The sequence below is a fragment of the Protomyctophum parallelum genome (genome assembly GCF_964188405.1).
Source record: "Protomyctophum parallelum genome assembly, chromosome: 3".
NCBI classification, from domain to species: Eukaryota; Metazoa; Chordata; class Actinopteri; order Myctophiformes; family Myctophidae; genus Protomyctophum; species Protomyctophum parallelum.
The window spans coordinates 20,165,397-20,185,639 of record NC_139698.1 but is presented as its reverse complement, the minus strand read 5'-3'; the positions used below and the strand labels follow the sequence as shown (position 1 = coordinate 20,185,639).

General features: G+C 44.7%; 1 protein-coding gene across 4 annotated transcripts in view; it reads left to right on the top strand.

Annotated features, from left to right (window-relative positions):
• The window catches only part of ptk2ab (protein tyrosine kinase 2ab), a 144,800-nt gene extending 125,091 nt beyond the window's left edge, over positions 1 to 19,709 (top strand). The window contains exons 28-33 of one of the 4 annotated variants that reach the window (XM_083761665.1): positions 7,472 to 7,511; positions 8,802 to 8,908; positions 14,075 to 14,230; positions 16,776 to 16,856; positions 17,004 to 17,089; positions 18,171 to 19,709. In XM_083761665.1, coding sequence (XP_083617791.1) covers positions 7,472 to 7,511; positions 8,802 to 8,908; positions 14,075 to 14,230; positions 16,776 to 16,856; positions 17,004 to 17,089; positions 18,171 to 18,297 — 597 coding nt within the window. In that variant the 3' untranslated portion in view covers positions 18,298 to 19,709. The remainder of the gene's footprint in view (positions 1 to 7,471; positions 7,512 to 8,801; positions 8,909 to 14,074; positions 14,231 to 16,775; positions 16,857 to 17,003; positions 17,090 to 18,170) is intronic. The other 3 variants (XM_083761662.1, XM_083761663.1, XM_083761664.1) reach the window with 3 other exon arrangements.
• Positions 19,710 to 20,243: the final 534 nt, after the last annotated feature.

The window sequence follows — 20,243 nt, the reverse complement described above, 5'->3', positions numbered from 1 at the left end:
GCTTCTGGGGGGGGGGACACACACAACATGTTTTCTGATGGGGGTTGACGGCCAATTACACATATCTTTGGGGGTCCTTGAAAAGGTTTGAGAACGACTGACATACAGTTTTTTTTTCTCCAGAAAACTGTCAGGATTTTGAAGGCATTTGTATAGAATCGTCCTCGGGTCTCAATGGGTTTTAAAGGGTCTGGTTGTGGCCATGATTGGCAAACCCCAGCCTATATAAAGCTCCATTTGCCCAATTCCCCCACACCTGTCATTGGATGACTTCAGAGACGTGCACACACATAATAGGGGACTTCAGCCCCTACCCTTTTTACCCCGTCTGTAAAGCAACTGCCCTCTCCAGACCACGAATGCAGCGTCTACTACACGGTGAAAGAAATGCAAAATGCCACTCCTTTCCATGCCATGCCATGCCATGCCGGAAGGAATTAAGGCAGCATTCACGGATAATTGCTTCTTCTCCAAAGTCTCCTGAACTTGAACACAGTATTCCAGCGCATCTCCACTAGCTAAAGAGTGCTGCTGGGTTGTGTTCCCCTGAAAATAGCTGATCTACAAGCTCACAACGCATCGCAGCGTGACGCGTTGTGAGCTTGTAGATCTGCTATTTTCACTAGCCCCTGCCCCCTCTTAAAGGACCACTTTTCAATTCAATTCTTTTTCTACTCTGTCTGTGTCTCATAGGAGGGCTGTGGGCAGTTCAGAAACCATCTTCCAGTGACATCATCGATGGGGAATACAAGCTAATAGAAACTGCAGGCTTTCTAGTCCTGAAAAGTTGCAATGCAAAAATGGAAGCCATCGTTCTCACGATAATGACAATATAAACATGTTTGTTTAAAAAAAAATCTGCCTAATGATGATGTCACTGGAAGACGGTTTCTAAACTGCCCACAGCCCTCCTATGAGTAGAAAAAAATTGTGCCGTTTTATCATGATTATTAGTGAGGACCTATACTGTATTATATGAAGATAGGTTGAAAAGTGGTGAAGTGGTCCTTCACACTATCTGCACGTCCCTGGGTGGCTATAGCAGTCCGTCCGACCTTTTGCGGTCGCTTTTTTGCACCTTCTTCAGACATTCTTCCAACACGTTCTCCCACAGATGTTTACCACCTCCTCTTACCAGGGACTTTTCCACCTCTTCTACAACTCCACCCAGCTTTTCCCAATCCCCTCGGTCGTTCCACGGTGTGTGCGTAGATGCAAATATGTAAGTGTGTGTTTGTCACGTAAAACTGTCTCATTGGTATATGGAGATCCAAGTTGTCCACGGAACCACAGATCACCCCCCCCTCCCCGATATGCCCATGATATGACCATATATGGCCATGTACTCCCCCCGCCCCCCCTTCTCCTTCCCCTTTCTCTTTCATCATGGAATGGAACTAAGAAACCGATGGAGCTTGTACATAAACGCATTTCAACTCACTGTTTTTTTACACCTGTAAAGCTGTGATGTGACGTTAAAGTTACGATCTGCTGTACTGTTAACATCATGGATCTTGTCCATGTAGGGCATTAAGCAACTAGTCGACTAGTTTACTAGTCGACTCGTGAATCCACTAGTCGACCTTGTTGGTACTAGTTGACTAGTGTATATATTTTTTCCCCCCGATTTTGTAGGCCTCGAGATCAGGTAGATTATAGTCACCAATGTACATAGTTTTTAAATAAATATTTATAGAGCACCGAAGTCTGACGTCACTTTCAGTAGAGGGCGTCAGTCCCCAGGTTCATGTATTTGTTTAGTTGCATTGAAATCACCATAGGAGGAGTTTTAGATTGATTCATATAAGAACTGTGTTTGAAAAATAAACATGTCATCCCGGCCGCTTCACTCACATGGGTATGAAGAATCAACTGACTGAGAGAAAACGCTAATGTTACTGCTGCTGAATTAGTTAGATTTTCGCTAGAAGCAGACTGTATCATATATGAGTGACTGACTGTTGCAAACGATACAGAGACACCTCCCTGACAATAACGCCGAGACAGCTTGTTTATTTTTGGACCACAACGCTTATAGTAGACGATATTAAGATCACCCCATGTTATTCTCCATAGAGAAACTACTTCCGTGAACCAGGGGAATCGTCGGGATGAGCGAGTTACGTCAGGACTTCGGTGCTCTATTTCCAAAACTTTTAAAAAGTTTACTAGTCTACTAGTCAAAATGACTAGAAGTGCAATGCCCTATGTCCATGTAGGGCCATCAAAGGGACAATGACAGACATGATGATATCTGACCCCTATACACACTTCTCTTCACTTTTCCTCAACTTTCACTGTAAACGGAAAATGGCAGCTTCCTTAACTTTCGGGAGGTGTAGTTCCGGAACTAGCATTCGGAGACTGTGGAATAGTTGACTGGCTACACGCCAGACTATCGTCCACATAGACATCTACTAGCATAAAGGCTACATGGCTCGTCTGCCCTTTTCTGGGCAACGGAGAGCGATGTCGCCACCTGGCGGCCATCTTGCAACACGTAGCTCGACCCTTCTGTGTCTCTGGTGCATGTAAATCATAACTTGCTCTGTTTTCAATCAATTTTCATGCCGTTTGATTTGTTATAAATGTCAGAGATGTAGTTATGATACTGCATACTTATAATGGCCTTTCATATAAAAACAAACAACAACAACAAACAACATTTAAGCAGATGAGCATCCTGAAACATATAGCTACATTGTAATGAACCAAATCCGTCAAGATTTCAGCGAGTTAAGAGTATATTTTTTTGCTTGAGCAGACTGTTGATTGTTGCAATATGGCCGCCGGTGTATAGACTCCGACGCGTGAATTCCGTTTGTGTCCGAGCATAGGCATGCTGACCTTTTTATAGTAGCCTACAATAATGTTTTAAGTTTACACATACTGTAAACAAATGACACAATAATCAACACAAAACACTTTATTTTTTAGAACACACCCAAATCGAATCCTATTATGGCGTGCATGTTCAATCAATAATTCCATCAAAACAAACGGCATAAACAATATTAGTTTGCCTCTTCTACGAAAAAATAAAACTTACAAGTTAGCGTTCTCTTGCATCATACCATATACTACTTGTATTATTTCCCAATTCCCACCACAGAGTAACCTCGCATCAGACTATCCAGCCATCCAGCTTAACCCATTTTGGGCAGGAACCCATTTGGTGTTGGCATTATGCTATGCTTTAGCTATTGAAAAATAGCAGATCTACAAGCTCATAGCTTGCAGGTCTGCTATTTTTGAAAAGTCGAAGAACGACGGACATAGAAACATAGGCTTTTTCAGAAAACTGTCAGGATGTAGAAGACATTTTTTAGAATCTGATCTCAGGTCAGAATGGGATAATGTATCCACCTCGGAGGACAGTGTCAGTATAGACCAATCACAGGCATGCCTCAAAGCCATGCCTATGCTCGGACACAAACGGAATTCACGCGACTCTCCGACTTGCCTTTTCTTATCTATGTTGGTCCACACCTGGCAAAATGACCCCCCTCTCCGAGACAAGGCTTGGACCATCCACTGACGTTCCACTGAAGTGCCAGGCTCTTTGTCACATGTATATATAGAGGTATATCCATATATGGGCATAAGAGGGACACGGACGGACAGATACAGAGATCTCCATATATGGGCATTTAAAACGGCCATTTGCATAACAGGGCGGGCGGGGCATGCGTTCCCCCATTTGCATCGTTTCAACCTGCATCGTTCCCGAGTATACCTGGCGACCAGCCTATAGTACTATACTGTATGTATAATGTCAAAGTGTGTCATGTAATGTTCTACTTGTACTTCCTATGAAGTAGACATACTATATAGGCCCTATCTTATACCGTATACCGCTTATGCCTTAACACTGTATAGGCATTCTTTACAATTTTGAAAAAGTTGGCTATTTGCAGTCTTTTAACCCATTTTAGGTGGGAAACCCTTTTGGTGTTAGCATCATGTTATGCTTTAGCTATTGAAAAATAGCAGATCTACAAGCTTGTAGCGCGCCACCGAGTGGCGTGCTACGAGCTTGTAGGTCTGCTATTTTTGAAAAATCGAAGAGCGACTGACAGAGAAGACATTTTTAGAATATGATCTCAGGTCAGAATGAAAACTGTCAGGATGTAGAAGACATTTTTTAGAATCTGATCTCGGGTCAGAATGGGTTAAAATGTTTTTTTCAAAACGGTAAAAACAAAATGCCAAAAAAGGTTATAGGCATAAGGGGGTGAGGCAGCGTGCAAGTCAAGATAGGGCCCTGAATGCTCTCTCTCTCTCTGTGTGTCAACCGGTCTGGTCAGAGTATGTTTCTTCCCGTAAAAGGGAGTTTTTTCGTTTGCCATCATCATCATCCTCCTCCTCCAGTGTTCTGTTCACTCCTCCTGGGAACACTTAACTGTGATGATGGTAGAACACCATGGGTTCATTACAGAACCCTGTGATGCCGGTGTTCTGATCGACCCCATCAGAACGCCATGAGTTCATCACAGTCTCATCTCCAGTGGTGGAAGAAGTCGGTATAGCGCTGCCGCCGCCTCACAGCTAGACGTGTGTATAGGTTCCATTCCTGCTGTGGGCACTGGGGGGCGTGCTCTCTCATCAGTGCCCATACATACCCGAGGTGGGCTTGGTCGAAAAGGGCCTTTCTGTGTGGAGTTTGCATGTTCTCCCCGTGTCCCCCTATAGGGTAGGTACCCTCACGAAAAAACATGCAGTAATCCTGTTCTCTATACTGCCTCCCCCTGGCCAGCCGGGGCACCTGATGGAGGCGAATGGAACTGGTTCCTTCCACTCCATCCAACTGGCCAAGCTCCCCCTCCCCTGTCAGGTGATAAGAAACAGCTTGCCTTGGACTCCTCATGCATAGAAGGAAGCATGAGGTCAGTCCGTTTGCTCATCCTCAGGTTGGCAGAGGGAGTGTAGTGTAGCGCCCAGAATTTACAGCTGGGCGAATAAATTAAGGTCACAAAGATCGTGGGATAAAAATTATGCTTAAAATACCAAAAGTATTTGAAGCATATTGTTTCAAAAAAGCTCACAATGCTAGATTGGCTATTTGAAAATAGCCAAAGTATATCTAGGGCTGAAGTGGATATTGTATGTTTTTTTCTTTTTAATAATAATAATATTAATCTACACATTAACTATAGTAACTAAAGCTTCCAAATAAATGTAGTGGAGTAATACGTAAATATTCTGAGGTCTATAGTGCAGTAGCAGTAAGTGCAGTAGGTATTGAAAATAATTGTACTTTAAGTACAGTAGTACTTGAGCAACTGTACTTAGTGACGTTGCACCACTGGTCATCTCCATATAGCTTCTCTCTGTCTGTCTATACTCTGCTGTTCTCTGTCTGTCTATACTCAGCTGCTGTTCAGCCACATCAACCCAAGCCTCGCTAGAAATACAAAATCTTTAATCCATTTAGGACGGGGGACCCCTTTTGGTGTTTTAAGAATTACGTTGTACTTTAGCTATTGAAAAATAGCAGATCTACAAGCTATGAGCTTGCACATCTGCTATTTTTCAGCAGCTAAACAGCTAAACAGCTTTCACGATTTTTTAAAAGAATCGTGAAAATGTGGGCGCAAATCATTGAATGTATATTCTTTCAGTTCAGCGAACGTTTTTTAAACTCATATCTTTGCTTCTGGGGCATCCCTGGAATTAACAAAATATTTTGGGACGAGGGTCAAATACACATACATTTTGGGGTCCTTTGACATAATAGTGACAAATAGTTTGAAAACCACTGACATGGAAACATACGTTTTTTTTCTTCCTGTTTTCCGATTTAGAAGACATTTTGTAGAATCTGGTCTCAGTCCTAAATGGGTTAATCTAAAAGATTTTATAGATTTTTTTTATTTTTTTTTATATATTATTTATATTTCCTTTGCAAAATCAGCAGCATCAGATCTATAAGCTCACAACGCGTCGCAAACGTGACGCATTGCGAGCGTGTGGATTCGTCGCGTGGCGAAGAATGTATGGCTTAAAGAAGAGCGATTAAAAAGAAAAAAAAAAAAAAAAAAAAGAAAAGACTCGAGTCTTGGATACACACAGAAAACTGTCATCATCACATACTTGGTAATGGATCCTCGTTGGAATGGCTTTGGCCCAAAACAGGCTCACATGGTTTGCTGCTTGGACTGGAAACTTTCCATGTCCCCGGGGATTAGTTTGTGAGCATAATTAGTTCGCTAACAATGTCCCCCCCCCCTTGGTTGCATTGCATTGTTGCGAGTTAAAATAATTATACACGGAAAAACATTCTTTTCCGTTCACAAAACTGTTGTTGTTTTTCTTTATTCCTGTACCAGTGGTGGAGGAAGAAGTACTCAAATTTTACTTATACTTTAGTAGAAGTATCAATACCACAGAAACTCTGTTATACAAGTAAAGGTCGGGTATTACACATTTTTACTTGACTAACAGTACAAACGTATTGGCATTGAAATATATAGTGCCCAAAGTATAAGTACTCGTCACTTATCAAAATGTACAGAAATGTGACAATCTTTTGAAAAGTAACAGATCTGCTTGCATTTGTGACATCTGTTATGTTCAAATAGCTTAACACAATGTATGCCCAAGACATCCACAGACGTCCTATAGGAACTACCGCATGTAGTGCCCAGACGTCTGTGGACGTGTGGGTCTAAATGTGGGCACCCCACTTCGCTATTTTGAAAGAATGAAAGGGCATACATAATGTGTTAAGTGTACTACGGTGGCTGAAGTTGTTAACTTATATATCTACAAAGTAACTAGTTCCCAAAGAACGTCGCAGTCCCACCCCCTACCAGGGCCCAGGAAATGATTCTCCGTTCATTTTCCTCATAGACATTTCAAAAAGTATTTATTTAAAGACGTTTACGCCGCGTACAAAGTCAACTCTTGTCGTGACAAATCATGACAACAAACACAATTTTTTGGGCCGAACAAAGAATTAGAAAGAAGAAGAAAACGGCAGGTTACAACCCTTTTTTGGTTGTTTTTCTTCTTTGTAATTGTTTGTTTGGTCCAAAATATTGTGTTGGTTGTCATGATGTGTCACAACTCGAGTTGGCTTTGTCCGCAGCGTAACCGTCTTTAAATAAATACCTTTTGAAATGTCTATGGGAAAAATGCATTGGGAATCATTTCCTGGGCCTGGCGTCATCGTGAAAGGGGGCGGGACTGCGACGCTCTATTAGGTTTTCTAATAATTGTAGTGGAGGAGGGAGAAAAAAAAGGTGCAACATTTGCCTTTCGAGACGTAGTGGAGTAGAAGTAAAAAAGCAACATTGGAACTATACTCCAGTACAGTGAAAGTACTTATACCGGTATAGTCCCTTTCCACCACAGGCTGCAACGCCGCTATTCCTGTACCATAGAGATTACTACATGTTGTTGCTGCTGCTGTGTGTATTTTTATAACCAGTGTGCATTTATTTTTGTCGCTCTGTTTTGTCCCGCGCAGACGGGAAACCAGCACATATACCAGCCCGTTGGCAAGCCAGGTAATAGACGGATCCCCTTCTGCATGTAATTACACAGTCTGAGAGGTCAAACCGCCATTGTTGTTGTTTTCTGTCAAGTCTGTCTTTTTATCTCTCTCTCTCTCCATGTTTACTGAACATCTCTGTTCGCCTCTCACTCTCTCTATGTCTTTCACGCACGCACGTACGCAGGCACGCGTGACACACACTCCTATACTTCCTATCGTTTAAAATGTTTTAACTGACTAGGCGTGTGTGCGTGCTGCGTGCGTGCGCGTGTGTGTTATATCTGAATGGTTTCACGTGTTATGGTATGTTTTGCTAAGTGTTATCATTTGATTGTCATTTGAATGTTATATTGCATGTCATTGCCCTGAGTGTCGAGTGATAATTTGAAAGAGTTCAAAAATGTGACTTGAACGTCATTGAGAGTTATTTGAATGTTATCCTCTCTGTCGGGTGGAATCCTCATCTGTCAGGATTCAAATTCAAGTCTCTTCTCACCACGTTTCCAGCTTTGCAGAACAGGCATTAATTAATAGGTTGTTACACTTTTCGTGCCGGCATGTTTTCGGGCACAGACCTCGCCAGGCAAAAACTACAAAAAATACGTCATTTCGCGGGTCCTTAACCGGCCATTTTAAATCCGGATGTAAGAGTGCAACCTGTCCGTAGCTACAACATGCTAACCGGAGCTTTGTGGAAGCCTTTTAGTGGCATCCTATAAATTCATACTTTTTCCTCATGTCACCAAATCTGAGGGTCAATTCCGAGATAAACCCCGCTAAAGATCGCGGCCAGTATGGGAGCACGGATTTTCATTATTTCGTCACTTTTGGTTCTCGACCGTACCAACATGGTGGCCGGTCCCCTTGTCGTCGTCCCCCCACACACACACACACACACACTCGCTACATACACTCTAGTATCATTGGAAGTCGGATTTATGGAGGTTTGAAAATCCTCCTTTTCAACTGGTTTGCACTGAGATTATAATTGAAATCCCATAGTTGGAGGTGTTGCTATAGGAACCAGACCAATGTTAAAAGCTTCTGTTGGCCTCAACCATTATATAGACGTATAAGTATACGTTGGGGTACGCATATATATATATATATATATATATACACGGACCTGGGATATGATGCCACCTAGTGTTGACGTCGTGTATATATATATATATATATACACAGACTTGGGGGGGGGGGGGGGGGGGGGGGGGAGAGTTAACATTGAGTGCAGTTTCTTCCAGTGGTGAAATGTCCCTTTAAAGGTTACGGAGTGTCATTTTAACGTGGTCTTCCCCTATAGAACATGTGGCTGCTCCCCCAAAGAAGCCCCCCAGACCTGGAGCTCCAGGTCACCTTGGCAGCCTGGCCTGTCTTTCCACTGGAGACAGTTACAATGATGGACTCAAGGTACAGCACGCACACACACACACACCTACCTCCCTATGCATTATACTGTGTTAACACACACACACACCTACCTCCCTATGCATTATACTGTGTTAACACACACACACACCTACCTCCCTATGCATTATACTGTGTTAACACACACACACCTACCTCCCTATGCATTATACTGTGTTAACACACACACACACCTACCTCCCTATGCATTATACTGTGTTAACACACACACACACCTACCTCCCTATGCATTATACTGTGTTAACACACACACACACACACACACACACACACACACACACACCTACCTCCCTATGCATTATACTGTGTTAACACACACACACACCTACCTCCCTATGCATTATACTGTGTTAACACACACACACACACACACACCTACCTCCCTATGCATTATACTGTGTTAAAACACACACACACCTACCTCCCTATGCATTATACTGTGTTAAAACACACACACACCTACCTCCCTATGCATTATACTGTGTTAACACGCACACCTACCTCCCTATGCATTATACTGTGTTAACATACACACACACACACACACACACCTACCTCCCTATGCATTATACTGTGTTAACATACACACACACCTACATCCCTATGCATTATACTGTGTTAACACACACACACACCTACCTCCCTATGCATTATACTGTGTTAACACACACACACACCTACCTCCCTATGCATTATACTGTGTTAACACACACACACACCTACCTCCCTATGCATTATACTGTGTTAACACACACACACACACACCTACCTCCCTATGCATTATACTGTGTTAACACACACACACACCTACCTCCCTATGCATTATACTGTGTTAACACACACACACACACACCTACCTCCCTATGCATTATACTGTGTTAACACGCACACACACACCTACCTCCCTATGCATTATACTGTGTTAACACGCACACACACTCTCTTTCTCTCTCACACGCACGCGAGCGCACACACACATGCGCACACACACCTCTCTATGCATTAGTATACTGTGTTAACACACACACAGATGATGGCATGACTGTTAATGCTTATCTAGCATTAATATTGTTTCTTTTTTTCCTTCTTTGGGGTCTCCCTCTCTCCCTTTCTCCTCCTCTCCTCCTCCTCCTGCCTTACCCTGACCCCCAGCCCTGGCGGGTAAGCAGGCCTGTGTGTGTGTGTGTGTGTGTGTGTGTGTGTGTGTGTGTGTGTGTGTGTGTGTGTGTGTGTGTGTGTGTGTGTGTGTGTGTGTGTGTGTGTGTGTGCGTGTGCGTGTGCGTGTGCGCGCGCGCGCACGTGCACGTTTGCGTGTGTACGGTAACGATTATTATTTTTTTCCATCAGAATGTGTCTTGTCTTTAGTCTGTAGTTGCTGAACATTAACTGCATTCAAATTGTGACACCTGGAGCTGGAACTACTGTGGCTTTAGTTTAAACAGACAACATCAAAGTGCTCAACTTAAACCTCTCTTAAAGTCTCTCTCTCTCTCTTAAAAACAGAAAGCAACTGAAATGAATTGTACAGCCAACTAGTGCTGCATGATTATCAAATTTAGAAATGACATCGCACAGGTGTCTGAATCTTGATCGCAAACTTGTTTTTGATTAATTGTGCATCACTAATACATCTAGGACACAAGAGGTGATTAATTGGTTGGTTGGTTGATTGATTGGTTTATTGATTGATTGATTGATGTATTAACAGTATTCAGAATGGGTACATTTCAAACGAAAGCACAACTCGATACAAAAACTGTTACTGTGGACGACGCCATGATAAGGCATTACAACGACAGGGTCCACCATCTTCAATTCATCAGAACATTTAGAGACGTACTGTACAAGAGGTGTTATACTTTAGCTATTGAAAAATAGCAGATCTACAAGCTCATGAGCTTGTAGATCTGCTATGTATTATATTATATTATATTATTATTCATTATTCCATTATGTCATTATAGAGCTATAGCTTGTAGCTGTATTAACCCGTTTAGACCGAAGTTTGATTCTACAAAATGTCTTCTAAATCCTGAGTTTTCTGAAAAATCAGTGGCTCTCAATGCTATTTCATGTCAAGGACCCCTAGAATCATGACCGTTTTCTGCTCAACCTTAAATAAATATATGTAATTGGCCACCGACCCCCCGTCTGAAAATATGTCGTTCCAGGGACCTTCCAGAAGGAAACATTTGAGTCAAAAATGTTCTCGCTCTGAAAGAATATATATTCATTCTTGTGCCACATTTTCACAAGATCGATCACAAGCGTTACATAATGCTTAAGGACACACCTAAAGCGGGCGGCGGCAGGTCGAGGCCAGCGCTTCACGTGGACACTGATCCTCCAGACGTGTGATCAGAGCGACGGGATCATGTGTTCATCGTCCGACCTCAACAGTTCAGCATGTTGATCGTTTATGGCGCCGTGTCGACAGAACGGCCCGTTTCAGCTGGCATAGTGCCACTCTGTCGTGCATTTATTTTATTTTATATTTTTTATTTTTTTGGAGTAGCCAATCGTTTTTTGAGGGGCGCTAGGCCCCTCCTATTTAAAGCTTTGATGTTCGTGTTGTCTGAACAAACATAAAAAATGCCATTGACAACGAATGGAGAATTTACGTCATACGTGTCTGAGCAAATCGGCATATGTATGTCGGCGGGAACCCTTGGCCAATAAGGGACCACCATTCTTGAAGATGATGTACGATGATTAGAGCGCCCCTCACTTCACACGGGTGTGGTTTTTTTACGTTCTTTTTTCTTGATTCCTCCCCACACACATGTCTGCGTTGTCACTGCTGTTGCATCCTACTGGCTCACCTGCCAGTGAGGAGCCCCCACCGGGAGGACATAGAGCTTTCGTCCTGCTCCTCCCCGGGCCAACCCTCCCTGCTGTGACAGGCACACGCAATCACCACTATCACCCTCCCAGCCCGAACACGGGGATGTCCGACACAGCTGGGCAGATGCAGCACCACGGCGGATTCTGACCCACACAACCAACCTTCAGCGCTCCCCTAGCTGACCGATCAGGCACAGCGGTGGTTGATCAGTTTGAACGTTGTGGTGTGGGTGTCAATTACGTCGTGCCGTGCTGCCGTTTCAGTTCACACATCATCAGGGTCACAGCACACATAGACGCCCCCCTGCCCTTTGACCCCGTCTGTAAAACAACTGCCCCTCTCCAGACCACGAGTGCAGCGTTTACTGATGGTGGAAGAAATGCAAAATGCCACTCATTTCCATGCCACGCCGGAAGGTATAGGCAGCATTCAGGAGAATTGTCTCCTGAACTCGAACACAGTATTTTTTTGCAAATCCATGTCGTTACGCCACATCTCCACTAGATAAAGAGTGCTGGTGGTTGTGCCCCGAAAATAGCAGATTTACAAGCTCTCAACGCTTCGCAGCGCGACGCGTTGAGAGCTTGTAGATCTGCTATTTTTGCCCTCTCATGGGATTTCAGCCCCTGCCTATCTAATGCTCTCTGCACGTCCATGATCAGGGTGCAACTGCGCCGCACACATTTCTAACCTGAAACCTGCCCTTCTGGGCTTGAAGAAATCCGACACACTAAAAACGTGTGCGTCTCTGAAGAGCTGGCGGCCCTCTGCAGGCACTGGAAGAACTCAAGCCAGCCTACTTATATGTTTGTACGTATACCGTATACGGGTTTTTCACATGTCCTGCTCCTCCTCACAAGGACTGTAGAGCAGGCCGCCCACGCTTGGGTTGCCGGAAGGTTCCCAAGTTGTTGGATACCGGGCTCACCCCCACACAGAGTTAAGTGTCGAAGTGTTCTCGAGCTAAGACACTGAAACCCCCGGCCCTGCACTGTATATTTCTTGACGAGCAGGTTGTTGCCTTGCATTGGTTTCCTCCGGCCGTCTGTTTGTGTGTGTGTGAATGGCTGAATCATGAATGTAATGTACAATGTCAATAAAGGCTATATAAACGCACCATTTACCATCCCACCTTAAATTTAAGAAAGGGTGAACTGTAATACTATATACTACTATATACTGTATACTGAAAAGTATATTGAAGTGTATTCACGCTCACAGCCTTGAAAGGCACACGACTCAACACCACACGTGCGACAATGCTGCCACCTGGTGGCTCGAATATATATTGAATGACTGTGCAGTGCTAATTATGTTCACCTGTGCAGACTGACAGTCTCTTCCCCGGTGTGTTTCGCCCTGCAGGCCCAACGTGGTTTAGTGGTTATTATAGGTTAGGCATATAGTTTCTGTGTTTAGGGTTAAGATTAGGGTTAGGCATATAGTGTTTGTGAGGATAGAGTTATGTTTATAGGCATGGTTTTGGTGAAGTTAGGGTTAGCCATAGTTTTGGTGAGGTTAAAGATTAAGGTTTAGGGTTAGGGTTGCTGCCTCGGCAGCATTCCTTTTTTGGGTTTATGATTCGGTCCGGGAGCAGGTGATATCGTTACGTAACTTACGTCATGTTATTGTCAGTCTTTGGCAGTCATTGTTTTGTAGTCATCAGGCCCGGAACCCTCAATCTGCAACTACCTTTCTCTCAAACCGGAAGAATAATACCTTCCCAATAAATGTGTGACCCGCACTACGCGGCATCAAGGCTTTTATTGGGGAAGGCATTATTCTTCAGGTTTGAGGGAAATTACTACAAAACAATGGCTTTAAGCAACTTGTCGACTAGTAAATCCACTAGTCGAACTTGTTGGTACTAGCTGATAAGTAGTTTTTTGTTTGTTTTTGTAGGCCTCAAGATAAGATAGAATGCTATATTATGGTCGCCAATGTACAATTTTTAAATGTACAAATATAAAACAAAAAAAAGAAACTTGGCAACTAGTCAACTAGTAAAGATCACTAGAAGTGAAAGCCCTAGTACAACATCACCCGCTCCCGACCGGATCACACAGCAATTTAGGTTAATAGGCGCCACCTGGGCGACACATCAAAGGAAGAGCGAGTCCTGTGTTCACTGACGACCTTAAGTTGTTGCCATGACACGACACAAGCTTTGTTGCTCGTTCTTCATTGGTCGAGGGTATAGAGGACCTGCCACTCACACTGTCCTCTCTCTCTCTCTCTCTCTCTCTCTCTCTCTCTCTCTCTCTCTCTCTCTCTCTCTCTGCCATGTCATTGGTCACACACAGCTGCAGCCTCAAGAGATAAGCCCACCCCCCACGGCCAATCTGGACCGATCCAACGACAAGGTGTACGAGAACGTGACGGGATTGGTCAAGGCCGTGATCGAGATGTCCAGTAAGATCCAGCCGGCCCCTCCGGAGGAATACGTTCCCATGGTCAAGGTACACCAACGAGACCTCCTTGTTTCATATAGAGCGTCGTTAGTCTCGTTCCCATGGTCAAGGTACACCAACCAGACCTCCTTGTTTCATATAGAGCATCGTTAGTCTTGTTCCCATGGTCAAGGTACACCAACCAGACCTCCTTGTTTCATATAGAGCGTCGTTAGTCTTGTTCCCATGGTCAAGGTACACCAACAAGACCTCCTTGTTTCATATAGAGCGTCGTTAGTCTCGTTCCCATGGTCAAGGTACACCAACCAGACCTCCTTGTTTCATATAGAGCGTCGTTAGTCTCGTTCCCATGGTCAAGGTACACCAACCAGACCTCCTTGTTTCATATAGAGCGTCGTTAGTCTCGTTCCCATGGTCAAGGTACACCAACCAGACCTCATTGTTTCATATAGAGCGTTGTTAGTCTCGTTCCCATGGTCAAGGTACACCAACCAGACCTCCTTGTTTCATATAGAGCGTTGTTAGTCTCGTTCCCATGGTCAAGGTACACCAACGAGACCTCCTTGTTTCATATAGAGCGTTGTTAGTCTCGTTCCCATGGTCAAGATACACCAACGAGACCTCATTGTTTCATATAGAGCGTTGTTAGTCTCGTTCCCATGGTCAAGGTACACCAACCAGACCTCCTTGTTTCATATAGAGCGTTGTTAGTCTTGTTCCCATGGTCAAAGTACACCAACCAGACCTCCTTGTTTCATATAGAGCGTCGTTAGTCTTGTTCCCATGGTCAAGATACACCAACGAGACCTCATTGTTTCATATAGAGCGTCTTTAGTCTTGTTCCCATGGTCAAGATACACCAACCAGACCTCCTTGTTTCATATAGAGCGTCGTTAGTCTCGTTCCCATGGTCAAGGTACACCAACCAGACCTCCTTGTTTCATATAGAGCGTCGTTAGTCTCGTTCCCATGGTCAAGATACACCAACCAGACCTCCTTGTTTCATATAGAGCGTCTTTAGTCTTGTTCCCATGGTCAAGGTACACCAACCAGACCTCCTTGTTTCATATAGAGCGTCGTTAGTCTCGTTCCCATGGTCAAGATACACCAACCAGACCTCATTGTTTCATATAGAGCGTCTTTAGTCTTGTTCCCATGGTCAAGATACACCAACCAGACCTCCTTGTTTCATATAGAGTGTCGTTAGTCTTGTTCCCATGGTCAAGATACACCAACGAGACCTCCTTGTTTCATATAGAGCGTCGTTAGTCTCGTTCCCATGGTCAAGATACACCAACCAGACCTCCTTGTTTCATATAGAGCGTCGTTAGTCTCGTTCCCATGGTCAAGGTACACCAACCAGACCTCCTTGTTTCATATAGAGCGTCTTTAGTCTTGTTCCCATGGTCAAAGTACACCAACCAGACCTCCTTGTTTCATATAGAGCGTCTTTAGTCTCGTTCCCATGGTCAAGGTGCACCAACAAGACCTCCTTGTTTCATATAGAGCGTTGTTAGTCTCGTTCCCATGGTCAAGGTACACCAACCAGACCTCCTTGTTTCATATAGAGCGTTGTTAGTCTCGTTCCCATGGTCAAGGTACACCAACGAGACCTCCTTGTTTCATATAGAGCATCGTTAGTCTCGCCACCCCTTTCAGGACGGGAACCCCTTTTGGTGTTTTGTTATACTTTAGCTATTGAAAAATAGTAGATCTACAAGCTCGTACCGCGGCACCGAGTGCCAAAACATGTACAGTAACTACATCGATATTACACATTTTGATGGATTGATTATTATCTAACATGTTGAAAATAGTACCACTGTATTCCTCATCCTTGAAAATGTATGATTAGTCACCAGAATAAAGACCTTGAGTTATTGGTAAATTATACCACGGGTCGTTTCGAGGAAGCAATCTGATTGGTTGAAACAGCCTTCTAGCCGTGGGTTAAACCGGCACCATTCACCACCTAATCAAAACAAAGAATTCAGCTGCTCTGTTCTCCCAGAGCGCTAGCAAACTCGGTGGCTAGGCTAGCCACCGGGTAACTGTTGTATAATTGCAATATTACACTTGAGGATGTGGTTTAACGTGATTATTGCCACTTCAGTGATGCTTGCGGAACTCGACTTCGTCTCGTTCCTGACCACATCACTGTCGTGGCAATAATCACGTTAACCCACACCCTCTCGTGTAATATTGGTAAAATAACAGTTTGGTGGCCATTTTGAAAAATGGCTGCAATGGTCACGGAACTTAAACAGTACCCACCACTGTGTTCCTCATCCTTGAAAATGTGGGATTAGTCACCAGGATCAAGAACCTAGGTGGTCTAGAACCTGCATTTGTAAAATAACGACCATTTGGTGGCCATTTTCCAAATGGTCACCACGGGACAAATCTGCGATGGCCCTATATAGCCAAAAATCTTCCTTATGGCTAACTGTGTGCGTGTGTGTGTGTGTGTGTGTGTGTGTGTGTGTGTGTGTGTGTGTGTGTGTGTGTGTGTGTGTGTGTGTGTGTGTGTGTGTGTGTGTGTGTGTGTGTGTGTGTGTGTGTGTGTGTGTGTGTGTGTGTGTGTGTGCATCAGGATGTGGGCCTTGCGTTGAGGACATTATTGGCTACCGTGGATGAGACCATCCCACAGCTTCCTGCCAGCACACACAGAGAGGTATACACACACACACAACATTAACTTTTACACTTCATTTGAATACAATTCTGTTACATTTTAGTCATATTTCAGTCACCTAAAATGTTTTACTTCTAGTCTAGTCCATAGAACTGTGGATTCATGTGTGCTGGTGCATTCCCACAGATCGAGATGGCCCAGAAGCTGTTGAATTCAGACTTGGCGGAGCTGATTGGGAAGATGAAGCTAGCTCAGCAGTATGTAATGACGAGGTAGGTTCAAAACGCAAAAGCCGACAACGTCGTACAGACGTACACGTCGATCACCAAAAACAAACTTAACAACTCGTTGCTGCCCGGTGTAAATCTCACATCACATCAAAACTGTTACTTTTCAGGATTCAAATTAACAAATGGCAAAGGTAGTCTTTGCCATAGTCTTTACAAGAGTTTCGGGCTTGCAGATCTGCTACTTTTGTTCTGATGCTTTAGTGTGATCAAGTAGGGTGTAAATTTATGAACAAACACAAATGTTTAGATGAGAGATGACCCGACAGCAACAAGCTGTTGTCTGTCTGCACTGCCTTTCATGTCGTATACCAGCTGAGTATTTAGTTCCCAGTGACGCACAATAAGGGCTGATTCATACTCCTATTTTACCGCTGTAGTGCCGATATGATTTAGGCTCGTCAGAAATGTTCAGTAGCACCGAAGAGCCCCCCCCCCCCCCCCCGAACCTCAAATGACGTCACATTGTAGGCTCTACAGCGCCGAACCGACTTTTATTCAGAGTATTATTTAGGAGTATGAATCGCGCCTAAGAGTGACGGTGACAACACAGCTTGCACAGGGACACACAGCGATCCTAGTTAATAATTGTACCCACGCATTCGTTGTTGACGACAACATTGGTTGTGAAAGTCAGTGGCGTTCTTAAGGAGGTTCCAGGGGGGTCCCCAGAAAAAGTATAGTTAATATATCATCACAATCTTTTCAACCACTTTATAAAAGTATATGTTGGCTATTCAAAAATAGCAGATCTACAAGCTCACAGCTAGCAGTCACAAAGTTTGCCACTCTGAAAGCTTGTATACATATTCTTGACGTTTTTTGGAAAAACATCGAAAATGTTTGGAACGTTTTGATTCATTTTAATGGTACGCAAATCTTCTCTTCTGGTGTTCCTGGCACAAAACATTTTCAGGTGGGGGTCGTTTGACTTGAAAAAGTTTGAGAACCACTGGACTACAAGATCAATATTTCACAAGTTGTGTGCGTGTGCGTGTGTGTGCTCGCTCGTGTGTGTGTGTGTGTGTGTGTGTGTGCGTGCATGCGTGCGTGCTCTCCCTTCCAGTCTCCAACAGGATTATAAGAAGCAGATGCTGACGGCGGCACACGCCCTCGCGGTGGACGCAAAGAACCTGCTCGACGTCATCGACCAATCGCGGCTCAAGATGATGGCCCAGGCCCGCCCACACTAGCGGAGTCGACCAATAAAAGGAGCTCTTATCTGGCGGGGGGGTTGACGGACAGACAGACAGTCAGACAGACAGACGGACGGACGGCAGCTCCATGGTTACCAGGGTTACGCAGTGCGGTGGCGAATGAACTAGACTCCTCAGGAAGTCACCCTGGTGGCTCATTGAGGCGAGGCAACCACCCGGCTGCTTTAACCTCAGACTGAGTCCATGGAGGGATTCTTTACATGCTCTGGAAACCATCGTGGAGTCGGATCCGTTTTCATCCCGGGTTTTTAGGGACTGCTGTGCTGAGCCGCGCGCGGGAATCGACCCTGACACTTTGTCGGGTTCGGTCCCGTCCCCCCCTCCCTAAAAACACTGTGACTCTCGTAATAGGAGGACAGGATTAAAAAAAAAAACTCCTGAATCTGAGACTGATCGGACACGGCTCCGACTGTCTTCGGACCGGAACTAAAGCCAGGAGGGGAGCGTTTGTAAATGGGACTGGAACTGCTGCACCAACCAGCAGCATATCTTAAGTTATAATATGGACCCGACAAGGGGACACCGCGGTGGGGGTGTGATTGTGGACTGGACTACACACGTTGTGGACTGGACTACACACACGTTGTGGACTGGACTATACACACGTTGTGGACTGGACTACACACGAGACAGTTCTGGTTTTATTAAGGCCCTGCAGGACTCATGTAAAAGAATGACTTCTGTGAGCCCGGCGGAAAAGGGGTTTTAAGATTAAATGAACATTTCTTTTTGGGGGGGGGTCTGATGTGGTGGAATGGGAGTAGATTGGACTGAAGCGGAGCATTATTATTATCTAGGCTGACGTCAGGTTTTGCGGGTAATTCCTTGAGTTCATCTCATGATACCTCCTCCCTTCAAGTGGCAGATCAGACTAGAAAGATGGTGTGTTCAGCTGTGTGTGTGTGTGTGTGTGTGTGTGTGTGTGTGTGTGTGTGTGTGTGTGTGTGTGTGTGTGTGTGTGTGTGTGTGTGTGTGTGTGTGTGTATGCGTGCACGCATGCGTGTGTGCATGCCTGTTGTATTGCTGAACAGAGGGTTGGCGGTTTGAGACGATAAAAGCTACAATAAAGATCTGTGATTGGTCAGGAGCCTGGAGAAGACCGCCTCCTTCTCTCTCTCTCTTCTCTCCTTTATAGTCTTCCTCTTTTCATCAGCAGAGGGAGGAGCTCTCTCTCTCTCTCTCTCTCCATCCGTTGACCTCGCTCTACCCTTCCGCTGCGTGACAAGGTGGCCATATTTCAATGGTCGGGAGGAGGTCGGGCCGCGACTGAGAATGCGACGCCTCAGGCACGACGACGCGGAAACCACGTAGACTCGACATCAAAAACGGCATAAAAAAAACCAACCCGAAAACAAGTTCAAAACATTGACAACGAAGCGAGGCCCTTCTGCCCGACTCTGTGCCGTTCGAGTCGCATATATTATACCCGTAAGGGTTGGGAATTATTTATTACCGTTCGCTCTGTGTCCGCATGGCAACACGGAGCCAAAACAACACACACCCAATCGGATCCGGCGAGATGCTACGCCTGACCTGAGATCAGATTCATACGAGGTTTCCACTGGACACACACTGGTCTGATTAACCCATTCTGACCTGAGATCACATTCTAAAAATGTCAGTCGTTCTTCGATCTTCGAAAAATAGCAGACCTACAAGCTCATAGCGCGCCACTCTGTGGCGCGCTATGAGCTTGTAGATCTACTATTTTACAATAGCTAAAGCACGACATGATGCTAACACCAAAATGGGTTCCCGTTCAGAATGGGTCCTGTTTTCCGATCGGAGCAGCTTTTTCTTTTAGGACTTCACAGGTTGTGAAGACGAAACGGCTGCGGTTCCAAGAGGCTTCCTATAGTCGGCACACGTCGCGGTTCAACAAGACGGCCTCCTTTCTCTCTCCTCTCCATCTTGTTTGGACG